The sequence below is a fragment of the Melanostigma gelatinosum genome (assembly GCF_949748355.1).
Source record: "Melanostigma gelatinosum genome assembly, chromosome: 19".
NCBI classification, from domain to species: Eukaryota; Metazoa; Chordata; class Actinopteri; order Perciformes; family Zoarcidae; genus Melanostigma; species Melanostigma gelatinosum.
In genome coordinates this window covers 2101518-2117457 of record NC_136652.1, presented here as the reverse complement: position 1 = coordinate 2117457, position 15940 = coordinate 2101518, and the positions used below count along the sequence as shown (strand labels likewise).

Here is a 15940-nt window from a genome sequence, read left to right as displayed (position 1 = left end):
TTTACACGTGAAATATTGATGTTCTTAATTTAACCCCAGGGTGCTCAAGTGTCCTTTCCTCCCCTGAGAGGAGGAGAGGCCTCCTTCAGGGAGCCTGCAGCCTCAACCAAGCCACACCCTCTCCGTCTCGGGATTGGTTGGCAGGGTGCGTTAGGTTTTTTCCTGATTGGTTGATTGGCGCATAGAGCGGCAGCACAAACCTTCCAGCAGAATCCTCTTGGGTTTGTCCTCGGTGTGATGGCCCACCTGTTCTCTGTGTGTGTGCCTCTTATGTGATTGTATTGTGTATGCGTAATGTGAGTGAGTTAATGCTGCAGTTGTGGAGAGTTAAGTGCAACAACAAATAGACTGGTATCTGCATCTCTGAGTTCCAGTAGCTCAGATGTGGAAATCGCCTTTTCTCCAGCACCTGTATGCCTGAATTCAAGCCAAATGGATTTTTGTTCTGTAAAAGAATATGGAACCCAATTTTAAATGACACATTATGAAATAAATAAGGTAATTAATATAAAATGAAACTAACATGTAAACATATTTTTGCCATTGTATTTAATATATTTTCTTATTGATTTTAATTCAACAATATAAATGTCACTTTTCAGGATGGGTGTCACCTGTTTCCGTACCTTCATCTTTCAGCCAATCACGTGCCCCCTGCCGAGCACGGCTCAACTACAGCACCAATTGTGAGCAGCTGTAGCTATAGCCTGGTGTGAGGGAGCAACAGCAATGAATAGTTCCAAATAAACCAACTGCTGCTGAAAAGAAGTACAAGGACACAGTGAATTCTGTTTTTCCTAGTTTCATTTAATAAAATAAGTTATGGCATAGTAAGCCATTAACATTTTCATAAAAGTCATAGCATAGTATGTCATCAAAATGGCAGAGGGCAGAAGACCTCAACTTCACGGGTCAAAAGGAACAATAAAGACGAGCTCTATCATGTGGACACATTGTCCGCTGTGAGGTTTTTCTACACTGACTATGGAGAAGTACCTCAAACAACCCCACTTCAAAACACCTGAAGTATTCCTTTAAGGCTAACACAACCCTATATTCAAGAAAAACCTCACAGCGGACACAGGAATGTGTCCACATGATAGAGCTCGTCTTTATTGTTCCTTTTGACCCGTGAAGTTGAGGTCTTCTGCCCTCTGCCATTTTAATTACATACTATACTATGACTTTTATGGCAATTTGAATGGCTTACTATGCTATAACTTATCATACTTATCGATTTACTTCAATATTCAGCTCTGCTATTGTCCCACCAATATAAAGTTCAAGGTGTGAGCACCTGAGGAGAGCAGTCAGTCCCAGCTGTGGCTCAACTTCTCGGTGGTTCCTATTGGCTCGTCTGGTGCTGCAGGGAGGGGACAGCTGAGGGCATTAGTTTGCCTGTTTCCTTCAAAAATGAAACAGCATGGCTGTAATCAGGGGACGATAGACATAACAAGTATTGTTACTGGCAGCATTTGGGAGGTTACTTCCTTCACTGATCCTCTGTTTATGTGATTAAAATCATGACATAAATCATCCAATGGCTTCGAATCTCGAACAAATATACAGATAATGGGTGGATGAGCAATGCAGAGACTGTTCTGCATTTCCCCCTGAAAGCAGAACCCCGCCCCAGCTGTGTAAAAGGAGTAAGGTGTGTATCTCTGTACAGGGCTAGATTAAGGGAAGTGCTGGCTTCATGCTGGAGGTGGGTGGAGAGCTGTCTCAGGCTAGCTTTGCTCCTTTCTCAACATGGTCATATCACAGTCCAAATATAGTGAAACAATGCAGCGCTTACTTGCCTTTCAAGACATTTCGATGGTGTTGTGTTAGAGGCATGGTGGAGACCTGTTTGTGCTGTACGCTGTGTGTGTGTTGAATAAAAGTGCACAGCAGTAGCATTGTGGCCTGGTTTGCCTTACTAGGACAAGTCAACATGGAGTTATCAGCAGAAGCAGGGGGGTTTATTCAAACTCCCACTTGCCTCTTCAAAAAAGAAAAACATCCCAGTTACAGCATGTTCCTGTTGCCTAGCAACCAGCCTGGTCTTGAGAGAGAGGAGAGGCGTCATAGATGTGTATGTATATCCACCGCTGAGCACCAGAGCAAACACTCTGCCTCCCCTGTGAGGAGCTCTCTGCAGCCTCTCTCCAGGGACGCTGCTCCTCATTGATTGATTATTGACACGTTTGTCTCAACAACACTTGTTGTTGCCATCTGGATCATTTAAACACTGGAGCATAAAAGAAACGACATGAGACACGATAAAGTTCATGGTCTTTTATTTGAAAAAAAAATAAAATAAAGACTAGCATGTACAACTTGGAATGAATGTAAACTGAACTCAGACGAACAGTTGTGAAGACTGATGTGCTGACACCCCTAATAGCATGCGCTGCGAACACAGAACACCCCTCACTACGCTGCTGTCTGAGTCGAGAAACAGAAGAAGAAAAAGAAAAGTGAAGGCCAGTGATTCTCTCTTGCAAGAAAAGAGGACAGACACTCCATCTCAGCGGAAATAAAAAAGAAAAGAAAGAGAAATAAAACAGAAAGCTCACCGTAAGACTCTTTAAGTCCCCCTCCTTTAAAAGGGCAGGACGCACAACTACTAAGATGGCCGTCCAAATAACGTAACAAAAACATGCCAAACATTTGAAAATGTATTTTTTGTACATTGTTTTTTCTCTTTTTATCTCGCATACAATTAAGTCCCATTCCACTTTAACGCTAGAGTCAGAACCTGGTATACTCGCTCATCTTAACAGTACAGGGTTCCTCTCCAAATACAAAAAAACTGTACCAAACCAACAAGAGGACAGCTTATAGTGGAATCAGCACGCTCTGGTAGCCCGGAGGAGGAGGAGGAGGAGGGGGAGGGGGGGGGGGGGGGGGGGGGGTTAGTGCTCCGGTCTCAAGCTGCATGCATGAAGAACAGAAAACAGACAGAGAAAGAAGAGATGGCAGCCCAGACATTTACCACTAGCAAATGGGACTGGAAGGAGTTCGCCAAATGCTTGAGTCTGACGGTAGTAGTTACAGGGTTTGTTGTTATTATTATTTTTACTTGTTAAGTACTGATGCTAAACTGATCTCCGGGGGGAGGGGACAGGATCACTAACCATCATTTTCATGCAGATATTTTGGTATATTTTTATATTTTTCCTGTGTGGACAGAAGGATATTTTATTTCAACATTCAATTATTTTCTACACAGAAACAGTATGAATAAATGAACATTTTTTTTTTCCCAAGAGGTAAGTAAAACATTTTATTTTTTTCCCTTTTTTTTTTTTCTTCTAAGAGGGGACAGGACGGGGCGGGCCAGCTTCACTTTGCAGTCATCATCTGTACAAACTCTGCAGAGGGAGAGAGGACAAAAGACAACAGGGACATCAGCTTTAGGTCCACAACACACATCCTAACGAGTGTCCCCTTTCAAAACAGCTTCCATGTTCACCTCATTAAACACGTGATTAAAAAGCTGCTGGATGGTGATACGCACGCACACATACAACAAATATAAGTAAATAAGAGAAGGCTCTCATTGTCTGTTGAGTACATATTCTCTATTGTTCCTTGGTACAATGAGAGGATAGAAGCGGGCGCTTTGCAGCCAGAAGTTATGGACTGTTCATAATATATCAACAGCCTTCTAGAAAATGAGCGCAGTCCCTCGTGTAATGTTCCAAGGGAGCGACAGTAGGGGGGAGGGAGCGAGAAGGAGTGAAAAGGCTCCTGGCTCCCTGATGATAATTCAGAAGGATGGCTTTCTCCCATCTCGGCTTCAGCAGCCTCCATCTAATAACTAATATTATGTGTGGCTGGCTTGTCTGGCGGTCCCCCTCAGAGAAATACACAGCTTGGAAGATGAAGTGCTATGGTCCCCCTGTTTAATAAAGCTTACGCCATGGCCTAGAAACTAAAGCTATTTGTGTGCTTCCGTTACTGCCGTCTGTCTCTTACCTTCATAGTTGACCTGTCCATCACCGTCGATGTCTGCTTCTCGGATCATCTCGTCCACCTCCTCGTCCGTTAGCTTCTCCCCCAGGTTCGTCATGACGTGACGGAGCTCTGCGGCGCTGATGTAGCCATTTCCATCCTGGAAACATTCGGCATTGGATCAAATGTGTGAAACCGTAAAAATCCCACAGGCTAACAACTTGTGGAGGGAAGACTTCACACCAGATTGATAAATGAGGAGCCATGCCGACAGGTGTTAGGCGGGCAGGAAGCTGGAAAACTTAAACTGAAGCTATTTTTGAGTCAGCAGGCTTATTTAAATATATTCCCAGATGACTTGACGTCTTGCTCCACATACATTAAAAAGGTCAAAATGAAGCTAAAACGTTTGCCAAGCATGGAAACAGTTCTATAATGTCCTCATTATACTCTGAAACCTTTATTTACCTTGTCAAATACCCGGAAAGCCTCGCGGATCTCCTCCTCACTGTCTGTGTCCTTCATTTTTCTGGCCATCATGGTCAGGAACTCCGGGAAGTCAATGGTTCCATTACCTGGAACGGGTGATCAACGAGGCAAATTAAATCAGCAAAAAGTTGCTGCAATTACTTAAAAGCAAACCAGGATAAGTAGAGATAATGTAACCCAGCATTTAGATGATGAGAAGCAACGGAGGACTATGCATCTCTGACACCAGCCTTTACACCCTCTAGCTCCTCTCCAGAGGCGCACCTGGCACTGCAACTTGAGACGCGAGTAATCGAAGCGAGGGAGCAGCCCTAAAATCATGTTAATATAAACCTTCCTTCCTGTGATAAACACAGCTACCGCAGGCTGAGAGGACGAGGGGGGAGGGGGGGGGGCAACAGGATAGCAGGGGGACCCATGGCCAGTCATCCATAATGCAGACATATAGTACACTGTGTAGCTCGGCCTTCAAGCAGCCTGGATAAACCTACGGCTCATCTCCTGGTGCCCCCGTCAGAGGCTCTGGCTGGAGGGGAAGGGAGAAGGCCAAAAAGAGGTTGGGGAGCTTCAACCCAGATCCATCCTTCATGTCCACTTATATCCACCCTTAAGTCCTCGTTTGTCCCCCTTTCCCATCAACATTCTGACACCATGTTTTGGTGGGGCTACTGGCAGCTGCTGTGCTGCGATCGGATCAATATCCATGTAACTGTTGTCAAGACAGGATTACCAGGGGATCAGACCCGCCTGACAGAGAACAGATCTATGAGGAACTCAGCAGCTCACCAACTGACTCCAGGAGGGAGGATGGGATGGCTGGAGAAGGATCTAATGGTGGGACGCTCTGCTTTTATGGAGACCTGGAGATGTTGGGAGTAAGAGTGGCGGTGTATTGTAATTAAAAGCCGACAAAAAAAAAGTCAGGGGATTGAAGAGAAGGTCAGGGACACCGAGGGCAAAGCACCCGGGAGGATTAGCCACACGGTGGGACGGATGGGGTGGAGGGATTGTACGCAGATTAACCAATGACAGAGCACGCCTCAGAGAGCCAACGAGAGAGCGGAGAGCCAGGATGGATGTGTGTGTGTGTGTGTGTGTGTGTGTGTGTGGAACAAAAAAGGATGCAGTAATGTGATGGGGCAGATGGTGATCTCATAGCCTGGGGTAACAATCTAAGGACCTGTTATCTAACACACAGAGACAGCCAGCAGCACCGAGGGAACACATTCTGCCACTGGGGGGTTGGGAGCCGGGCTTGGAGAAGGGCAACTGGAAAACCATCATCTGAGGGGGACAACGACTGGAGAGGCAAGGCAGCCCTCCATCCATATCTGCTCAACTGTACCGCAAGCTGCTACGCTGGAGGAGGGAGTGATGGAGGCAAGGAGGGATGAAGATAGGGAGCAAGAGAGAGAAAATGGTGGGAGGGAAAGAGAGAGAGAGAGAGAGAGAGAGAGAGAGAGAGAGAGAGAAAGAAAAAAGGGAGAGAGGGGGGGAGGGAGTGAGTGGGCAGTAGCGAGGGAGATGGAGATGAGGGAGCTATGAAGAGGAGAGAATATAAGGAGTGAACCAAGTGGGAGATGGTGTGATTACGCATAAGAGGTGCTGACGCAAACTATGGAAGGCTGAGGCATCTCAGCGCTCTTCAGTGTGTGCTCATTGCTCCTCCTGCATCATGAAGCCAACTTCCATCTCTGAGAGGAGGGCGAGGTGCAGCGTTGTGTAACGATGACGAGTGATGTGCTGTGACTGAAGCTAATATTTATGTCATGCAGTTATTTGATCCCTATTTAAGTCGTTACACCTTCTATCATCCTGTTTCCTGGAGCAGGTGTGCTGAGCTCGTGTGCTTGTGAGACCAACAGCAGTCATTCCTTCTGATACTGTATCCCACACTGTGGGGCTTTCACTATCTCATAGCCAGGAGACGAGTTCTTTTTAACAGCTCTCTGTCCGTCTGAGGCCGTCCGTCCTCTCTTCCATTCATTCTACCTCTTTGCCGTAGCCTCCTTGTTTGGTAAATAAAGCACATTTTCAATAGGCCAGCTGACATCCCATGGCTGCTGATGTGGGTACTGGATGTGCAAAGCGCAGAGAGACCTTATGTAACCACTTTTATTTTCCATTACTAGCTTCATTGCCGTCTGACCTAGATTGCATCAGCCAAGGGAGGCAGAACAAGGGGATGTTAGTGATGGTATGTGTGTGTGTGTGTGCGCTTGCTCCTGGGTGTAACAGAGGGGGAGTGGGCGCTGAGGATGGTGGGAGGACGTTTCAATGAAGGGGCAGCCGTGCTGCGGTGCGATCGATTTCTCCTGATCAATGCGGTCCCATTTACAGAATCCTATAAGCTGACAGAGCAGCACTGGGCTAAAGGCCCACTTACAGCTCACATCCTCCACTCCGCCGCCACAAGGACAGTCAGCTCAGGTGCAAACCAACTTCTACCACTCCTCTCTCTTTATACGCTTTTTTTTCTTTCATTCTCTCTATCACAGCATCTTTGGGAGTCTCCGCAGTAGAGGATAGAGATCTGTGTTCATGCGGTGACTAGAGGAATCTGCCTGAATCATGGTCCTGAGCAAACACTGACAGTCTTTGGACACTTGGCCCACTCTACTCAGAAGTCTACTCGAAGTCATGCAACAGAACGGTTATGTGGAATTATGGTCCTATTCCTCTGAAATGACCCATAGACCTGCAGCACCTAGCCTTGAGGGGAGGTTGGTCATTACACTGATTAAAACGGGGGCGTGAGCAGGAAAGGATCAGTCGAATTGCTGATGGGAACGGAATGGCATCATCTTATTAACCTAAATATTAAAACCCTTCCTACTCGCTTACTTTGTAAAATGGGAGTGCAATTAACAGATTAACTGCTGATTATCCATCTTTGAAATACCCTTTTCCAAGAAGTGTGCACTGAGTTTGTCCTGTGACATGTTTCAGCTGCCTGGATGGAAAACACAAAACAGATCTAAATCTCTGCTGTCTTTGTAATGCAGGACATTTCTAGCAACCCATGAGGAGTTAGTCCTCCCTCCTGTTTACCATGTATTACTCTATTGCATTATTCCATCTCTTTAACAGTTGACAATAACTTAACATCAAATCACAGAGGGCTGTACCTAACCATTACTGTTTTTTGATTCGTCGACTAATTGAACGACTGACTTAAGTGATAATTTTTACGATAATTTTTAAATTTCCTGATTAATATAATGCTGAATTTATCCAAAATAAAATTGAACAAACTGGTCTGATTCATATTTATTTGATTTAATCATCTTAAAAACAAACAAATGTAACAAGATAACAGGCTGTATTGTCAGATGCCTGATCAGAACAATAATAGTTGACATAAATTCAGACGGATTGCTACGACACATTAATTAATAACTGTATGTCATTTTAACCCTGTCCCTAAACTTCTACACACGTAGATTGTGGGTCAGGTCTTTTAGCAGCAGCTAGTTCTCTGGGGGAATGTGTATCTCAGCCCTAAAATCCAAGTGTGTATACTGACCGTCAGCATCCACCTCATTGATCATGTCCTGCAGCTCTGCCTCTGTGGGGTTCTGGCCCAGCGACCTCATGACGGTGCCCAGCTCTTTGGTGGTGATGGTGCCGTCGCCGTCCTTGTCGAATAAGGAGAAAGCCTCCTTGAACTCTGCCAGGGTGGAGTAAGTGAGGGAGGTTAGAGTGCTGCTGCTATGCGGCTACAGAAATGTTCGGACGCTGCAGTCAGGTCGCAAATGTTAATCAATCCCGTGACTGAAGTTATACTGTGTTAACTAAGTTCATGCTTGTCTGTAAATTGGCCCTCATGAGTGTGGACAGAGGTGAAGTGTGCTGGGCTCTGAGAACCACACAGAGATCTCATCTCAGACTGTGAGAGGAATCCTGGCATCTAAACTATAGGCCATAAAGAGCCATCCAGGGAGGACCAGGAAATAGTGAGCATTAGCCTTGGAGCCGTAGCACAAGCTAATTAGCCACAGAGGGGGTTTGCCTGAGAAGAAACGGTGCAGCCTCTAGTTTTAGTACAAAGGCCACATCATTTTTTAATCAAGAACATCAAGGTGCCTCAGTGAATCAACCTGCTCATAAGCTCACCTGGTAAAATGTCTATTAAATGTTGCTTCATGGATTTTACTCCTGACTCATGATATGCTGTAAATGCTTCTTCCTCATACTTCCTGTTCAGTTTGAAAAGCTAATGATCTACCAAGTCCTTCAATGTTCTGTTTCACACCATGTTCAAGTGTGGTGGAGGCAACCAGAGCAGCTGATGCCAGTGTGTATGTGAGGAGAGTAGCAAAGGAGACCCCTACCTGCAATCTGCTCTTCTGTTAGTTGGTCAGCCTGTGGTTGGAAAACAAGACGAAAAGGGGTTACAAACATCAAGGTTTCTCGACAAGGCAACCATTCCAAATACCAAACTGTTGCGTCACTACATTCCTCGTCGTCCCCACCCACCGATCACCACGCGGCTCAACACTGATTCTGACGGTTATAAAGTTGATACTGATGCTTAAAATCAGTAATCAGACTTGGACGTCATCAAGATGTCTTTTAAAGCTCTGATATAGAGAGCTCTGCAAAAGGCACTGCACAAGATGTTATTCCCAGCTGAGAAGTGGCTCCATGGGATCCAGGCACACAGTGTTCAAAAAGTAGGCTACACCATGGCATCCACACAAGAGGGACTGCTTGGGCAAAGAGATGCTGCAATAAAACGGTTGAGGTGCTGCCTCCAGACCAGGAGGGGTTGTTCCAGGACATATCAGCAGGGCCAGACCAACAGGACAGGCCTGCTGGGTCCCATGCCTGCTCCCTCCTCTAGCTGGGGCTCCGTGATGGCTGATAGCGACTCACACATGCTAGAAGTGGTTTTTCAGGCGAGCGTCCACTGCCAGGCCTTTTACAAAGAAAGATGCAGCTTCTTTGTGAAGGAGCTACTGTTCTAAACACACCCTCAGCAGCAAAGTGTGAATACAAAGCTTGAGGCGCAAATAACTCCCACATGTTCCCTTTCATCCCGCTTCATATAAAAAAAAGATTTCCTTTAATTACTATTGTTAACAGACCACACTGACAACGTTGGGCCTGGCAGCAAAGGAACACACACAGATAAAACTAGAGTAGTCACAGATGTGCACACGAACATATATGCGTGTACTCTTGCAAACACACACACAGAGTTCCTCTTAATGGCATTCTTCCTCATCACCAGTACTTTCCATCCCCATGTTTCCTGTGAATTAGTCAGAGGAGCCAGTTCTGCCTCAAAGCGCATTCCTTCAGCCTGTCGGTGTGTTAATGTTTGTACAAGCAATCTAGCCGTGGATACCGCCAAGCAAACATCCAATAACAACACCACCGTAAGTCCCAAATTACAGCCTTGTAGAGTTCATGTTTGGAGGTGGAGCTTCTCTATTTTGAAAAACCGAGCCAGTAAATTGAATTTGATTGGGTTGGACTGGACAAGATTCAGCAGATGACACACTGTGAGCTGACATTTGACTTTTCAGTAACAAGAGGCCTCTCCCCACGGCTTGAGTAGCAGCAGCCACAGGATGGAGTGATCCAGCGAGGGGCTTCATGGACAACATCGGCAGCGCTTATCAATCAGCTGACATGATTCAATGCTTTTCCTCTCCCTCCCGCGCCCTCTTCCTGTCTCCACTTCCATTTATGAGAATCAGAAATGTCAAGAGACAAAACCGTTAACGCGCCATCACCAATATTCTCTTTCTCATTTGTGTTTTTTTCTGGTGCCATCTTTCTTCTGTCCCTCTCATCTCTTCCTGTTCATTTCTCACCCCCTCTTTGTCAAGAAGTCTCCCTTCCTTTCTCTCCTTAGTCACCCTCTTTGTCATGCTGTGTCACTACCGCATCTCTTTCTGTCTCTCTAAGTGGACTGGGTGTGGGGTTTGGTGACTCAGTGCTATGGATCCTCCACTGGCTTAGGCCCAAGCCGTTGGAGCCTCACAGTGCTGCTGCACCACCAGGCCCATCCTTTCCTTTTCTCCTCTTTCCTCCTTCTTTCTCTGGCACTTGGACTTCAGCTAATACTAACTCCTCCTCCTCCTCCAGACCTTATCCCCTCTGTGTGTCTCTTCTCTCCCTCTATATTCTATATTCTCTCCCTCGAAATTCTCGGTGATTTACCATCCACAGCGCTCTATAGACGGGCTTGTTCACTGCCAGGCCTCCAGCCTGATAACAGCTTGTAGAGAAGTGTTTGGGGATCGGGGCTCTGCTGGCACAGGTGGGTCAACCACTCCCTCCGTTGCCCGGGCAGCCGGCACCAGCAATGCGCTCCAAACAAGACTGTGGGAGGCAGGAGGCAGTTCACTGGGCCAGCGAGGATGTCATATTACCCTTGTACAAACATACTGCATCGCTCACTGTTCACACTAGCTTTAACTTGATAGGGGATGCAAAATGGTGCAAGACAACGCCAACGATTATCTTCGTCTTTATCGACGCTGTAGGCACTTTTTGAATTTCTGATCTGTCACAGAGAGGGGCCCAAACAATTCCTGAAGAAGCTTGCTTCTCTATATTCACTGAGTGAAAGACGCACAACCAACTGTCAATCTGACAGATGGGTGTGACACACACACACACTTCCATTCATCCTAACACAAGCACAAACACAAAGAATGAGTGTGGCACACACTTCCTTTCTATGGAGCTGAGCTCCACAGAGCGCTGAACGCCTCTTCTCTTTGAGGCTGGACAAAAGACAGTGAGGCCCCGGGGCCCAGGCTGTGTCTGGAGGGGAGGAGGGAGAGGATGGGTGTAAACAACACCGGCCTCCCCATGCCCTGCGGACAGGGCCGGTCCACCATATGGCCTGGTGGTACTCATCCGCACCGCAGAGAGCACTTAGTGGCTCCTGGACACCGGGAACATGGGACATGGCTAGGTGTTGCCGCCAAGTAGATCAATTGTTCATCGCAGCAGATCAGATGTCTGTCAACTTACTAAACATGCATCAGCAAACAAGAGCGTAGCAGCAATAGGATAGGCAAGGCAAGTTTATTTGTATAGCACATTTCAACAACAAGGTAATTCAAAGTGCTTCAAATAAAACCATTAAAAGCATCAAAACATAAGGCAAAAGAAAAGGAGATTTAAAAACAATTAAAGAAACAGTGTAAGAAATTAAATTCAGCAGTAAAATGCAGAAATGCAGGAAATTGATTAATATATGAATTGAACGTGGTTCAATTAAAGGCAGCAGCAAACAGAAAGGTCTTCAATCTTGATTTAAATGAGCTGAGGGTCTCAGCAGACCTGCAGCTTTCTGGGACTTTGTTCCAGATATGTGGAGCAGAAAAACTGAACGCTGCTTCTCCATGTTTAGTTCTGACTCTGGGAACAGAAAGTAGACCGGTCCCAGACGACCTGAGGGGTCGGGATGGTTCATAAGGTAGCAGCAGATCAGAGATGTAGTTTGGCCCTAAACCATTCAGTGCTTTGTAAACCAACAGCAGGATTTTAAAGTCAATTCTTTGTTGGACAGGAAGCCAGTGCAAAGACCTCAGAACTGGAGTGATGTGATCCACCCTCCTGGTCTTAGTGAGGACTCGAGCTGCAGCGTTCTGAATCAGCTGCAGCTTTCTGACGGACTTTTTACAGAGACCTGTAAACACAACGTTACAGTAGTCCAGTCTGTTGAAGATAAATGCGTGGACAAGTTTTTCCAAATCCTGTTGAGACATAAGTCCTCTCATCCTTGATATATTCTTCAGGTGATAATAGGCTGATTTTGTAATTGTCTTGAGTGGAAGCATGTAGATGTTTGAACAGAAGAGGCCCCAGTATTGAACCTTGGGGAACACCACATGTCATTTTAGTCAGCTCTGATGTGTAATGAGCTACAGACACAAAGTATTCTCGGCCCTTCAAGTAGGATTCAAACCAGTTAAGTGCTGTGCCAGAGAGTCCCACCCAGATGTTTAGTCTTTCTAGGAGTATGGCATGGTCGACCGTGTCGAATGCAGCACTGAGATCCAGTAACATTAAGACTGAACTTCTGCCATTGTCTATGTTTAAGTGGATGTCGTTGAAAACCTTAACAAGAGCAGTTTCAGTGCTGTGGTGCTGTCGAAAGCCTGACTGGAAAACATCAAAGCAGTTATTTACGGTCAAGTAGTTGGTCAGCTGTTGGAAAACCGCTTTTTCTATTATTTTACTTAAAAATGGGAGGTTTGATATTGGCCTATAATTTTTCATCGTTGCGGAGTCTAAACTAACCTTCGTTAGGAGCGGTTTAATAACTGCAGTTTTTATGGCTTGTGGGAAGACACCTGAGAGAAGGGATGTGTTTACAATTTGTAAAAGATCAGTGGTCATGCAGTTTGAAATATTTTTGAAAAAGTGTGTTGGTAGAACATCCAAGCAGCAGGAGGATGACTTCAGATGTTGTATAATGTCTTCTAGGCTTCTACGGTCGATTGAATGAAATTGTGTCATGATATTTGAATGGATGTTATTCAGAGATCGGGACAACACATATCCTGTGGTTGGTGTGGAGGCACTGACTGCTTGTCTAATTTTCTGAATTTTGTCAGTAAAAAAGGAGGCAAATTGATTGCATGCCCAGGTCGATTGGAGTTCAGCAGCTACCGACACTGGAGGGTTTGTTAGCCTGTCGACGGTAGCAAATAAGGCGCGTGTATTGTTCTTGTTTATGATGTCAGAGAAGAATGACTGCCTTGCATTTCTAAGTTCCAAATTATAATTGCGAAGTCTCTCTTTATAGATGTCACAGTGAACCTGGAGATTAGTTTTTCGCCACCTGCGCTCAGCTTTCCGACACTCTCGTTTCTCTATTTTGACCAACGTAGCATTTCTCCAAGGAGATCTTTGCTAGGATAGGGCCTTAGCATGGCCCCACTACTTATTCGATACTCCCAGCTCAATGGGGGAGGCTGTTTCCACTTCAATGGCGGCATTGATGCAGACAAGAGGCTTACGGCTGTGGATTTAACTTTTCAGAGATGCTGATACGCAGGCGAACTCCAAAACAATTCCACTTTACACTCCAATTAGTGCGCCGTGTTGTAACACGAAACTGCATCGCAGCTCGATACATGGGATATTTGATCAGAGGTACAGCTTATTGACTCCCTCTGGGCCATTAATGATCTATCAGGCTTGATAATCAATAGATTCATTTGAAGGCCTCTTTTGCACATGCAGGTCATTTCCACCCGGTAACCTCTCCGTGTGTGACGTAGCAGGTTTCATTAGCTGGTTGCAGATGGCAGTGTGCGTGTGAGAGTGTGTCTCCAACATCTGGCTAGAATGGCTGGCAATGTGCATGTTAATGTATTTTGCACAGTCACTGAGGCCTATTGAAACACTGTATTTTCTCAGAATGTAAGTTGCACCAGCATAATAAATAAGCTTTTAAAATATGTAAGTATTAAAGTGGCATCATGGTCCTGTGATATTCGTATTTGTTTTGGAAAAAGTCACCAAACTGCACAGCTGTTGATGGTTTGTGGTGGCCAGAGGCAGAGAGAGCTTCAAGGACTACTCTCATGGGAGCCACATTTGCATGGCATCGAAAATTTGCAAAGAGGCAACCAAATGAGCCGACATAAGACCAGCAGATAGCACAGCCCGAGATAAACCCCAGGGGCTGCAGTCAGGGCGGAACTGCGTCTCGTGCTGTTTGTAGTAGCCTTTACACTGTTGCTATAACCGTGTAATTACAGAATATGGTCAGTTTCCGTTGCGGAACACTGACGCGATACAACAGTGTCGTTACCCATCATGGCTCGGCTCGAGCAGCAAGATGGTGCAACAGAGAAAAAGGGAAGCCATACGCAGCCAGCCCGCTCTCCTCATAGGGGAGGGGGAGGGGGAGGGCACCGTGTGGATGGCGGAAACTGAGAATAAAACCGATATATCTCTAACAGATTGTTGAAACATGTCGGCTCCGACAGAGAAAATGTCCGCGTATGGCTCAGCCGTGTCTCTAGCAACGTTAGGTGGGCTTCCCAACACGCCGTCGCTCATAACGCGGGTTGTAAAATGCACCCTAATGCATTTATGGCTGCAGAATGATCCTGTAATGTCTAATGACTCAGAATAGCAAGCTAGTTATTCCCATACCACTCATTCTAGTCCAATAATTAATTCGATCTGCACCTTGCAGCTGCGAACCAACTACTTGACCCGACGAAGACCAATACCAAGTAATGCCGTATGAATTGCGCAGGAAATACAGTTTGGAAGGTGGACATTATTTCAGGCATAAACCCACAAAGACGACTAAAGACAGCCCACAGCAGAGCTTCTTTTCACCCCGTGCTATAGCTAGAACATATCAATTGCGGTTTGCGGGCGTTTTCCGTCTCCTACGAATAGCTCCTATTGGAATCAATGACTGAATAGCAGATATGAAACATGCAGGAACGGAAAGGCACTCATCTACACCGCGTTATCACTTGTAAGAAACAGGCTGCGCTAGAATTAAAACGCATTTCCTCACCGCACAGAATGAATGACAATACATACCATGGCGGATGGGTTGTGTGCTTGTTGGTCTGTGGAGGCAGACTGGGAGTGTGCTCGTTCCTTAGATGGAGTTCCACTGGCGGGTTAGGAGTGTGTATATCGGCCGTGGCCAGAATGGGGATTGCCTGTGTATCCCTCCGCCGCACAAGCACTGATCACTCACTTCCTTATTTCGATTTGAGGGTTGCTGCAGCGGCGCAGGCCTCCAGCAGAAGACATGCCAATCACCGGGGCATCCTCACGCTCACGTGAAAGTACACAACTGGAGATGCACTGGATGTTTGGAGGATTGTTGTTTACACTGTCTTTGCACGGTAATGTTTACATGATGTACATTAAGAGTGGTGCCCATAAAACATCTCTGGATATACTAAACACAGAGTACACACTGGGATCAAACCTCCACAGTTAATATGTTGCTGTGCTGAGTTTGTCACTGGCCAACGTCCTGTAAGGTGAACCTGTATGGGTGTTTTTAGATGAAAATAGTATTCACATGGATGTTTGCTCTATATAATCACCAATCACCGTGGGGGCGACCGTGGCTCACTGGGTTAAGAGGGTTGTCTGGTAACCGGAAGGTCAACGGTTCGATCCTCAACTGGGACGTGTCACGTGTTGAAGTGTCCCTGAGCAAGACACTGAACCCCTGGCTCCCCGGGCGCCTGTCATTGGCAGCCCACTGCTCCCCATATACAGGGATGGGTCAAATGCAGAGACAAATTTCCCCTTCTGGGATCAATAATTTAGGGGGCGACCGTGGCTCACTGGGTTAAGAGGGTCGTCTGGGAACCGGAAGGTCAACGGTTCGATCCCCGACTGGGACGTGTCACGTGTCGACGTGTACCTGAGCAATACACTGAACCCCCGGCTCCCCGGGCGCTGATCAATGGCAGCCCACTGCTCCCTATATACAGGGATGGGTCAAATGCAGAGATACATTTCGTGTATGTGTAAAAATATA

The 15940-nt window shown here is 46.1% G+C and overlaps 1 protein-coding gene across 1 annotated transcript; it reads right to left on the bottom strand.

Moving 5' to 3' along the window:
* Window positions 1-2265: 2265 nt before the first annotated feature.
* On the bottom strand, window positions 2266-15106 carry LOC306793299 (calmodulin-1). Its single transcript, XM_079290860.1, has 6 exons — window positions 14977-15106; window positions 8766-8796; window positions 7958-8101; window positions 4411-4517; window positions 3967-4102; window positions 2266-3359 (listed from the first exon to the last, which is right to left on the bottom strand). Exons 1-6 carry the CDS (start codon window positions 14977-14979, stop codon window positions 3331-3333), a joined length of 450 nt encoding a protein of 149 aa, XP_079146986.1. The 5' UTR covers window positions 14980-15106; the 3' UTR covers window positions 2266-3330.
* Between the last annotated feature and the right edge of the window lie 834 nt (window positions 15107-15940).

Bases quoted from the DNA above. Each gene is read 5' to 3' on its own strand.
- LOC306793299 (XM_079290860.1), bottom strand. The intron at 8,102-8,765 runs GTAGGGGTCTCC...CCACCCTGGCAG, and splicing joins AACAGAAGAGCAGATTGCAG to AGTTCAAGGAGGCTTTCTCC. The intron at 4,518-7,957 runs GTCAGTATACAC...CACCCGTTCCAG, and splicing joins CAATGAGGTGGATGCTGACG to GTAATGGAACCATTGACTTC.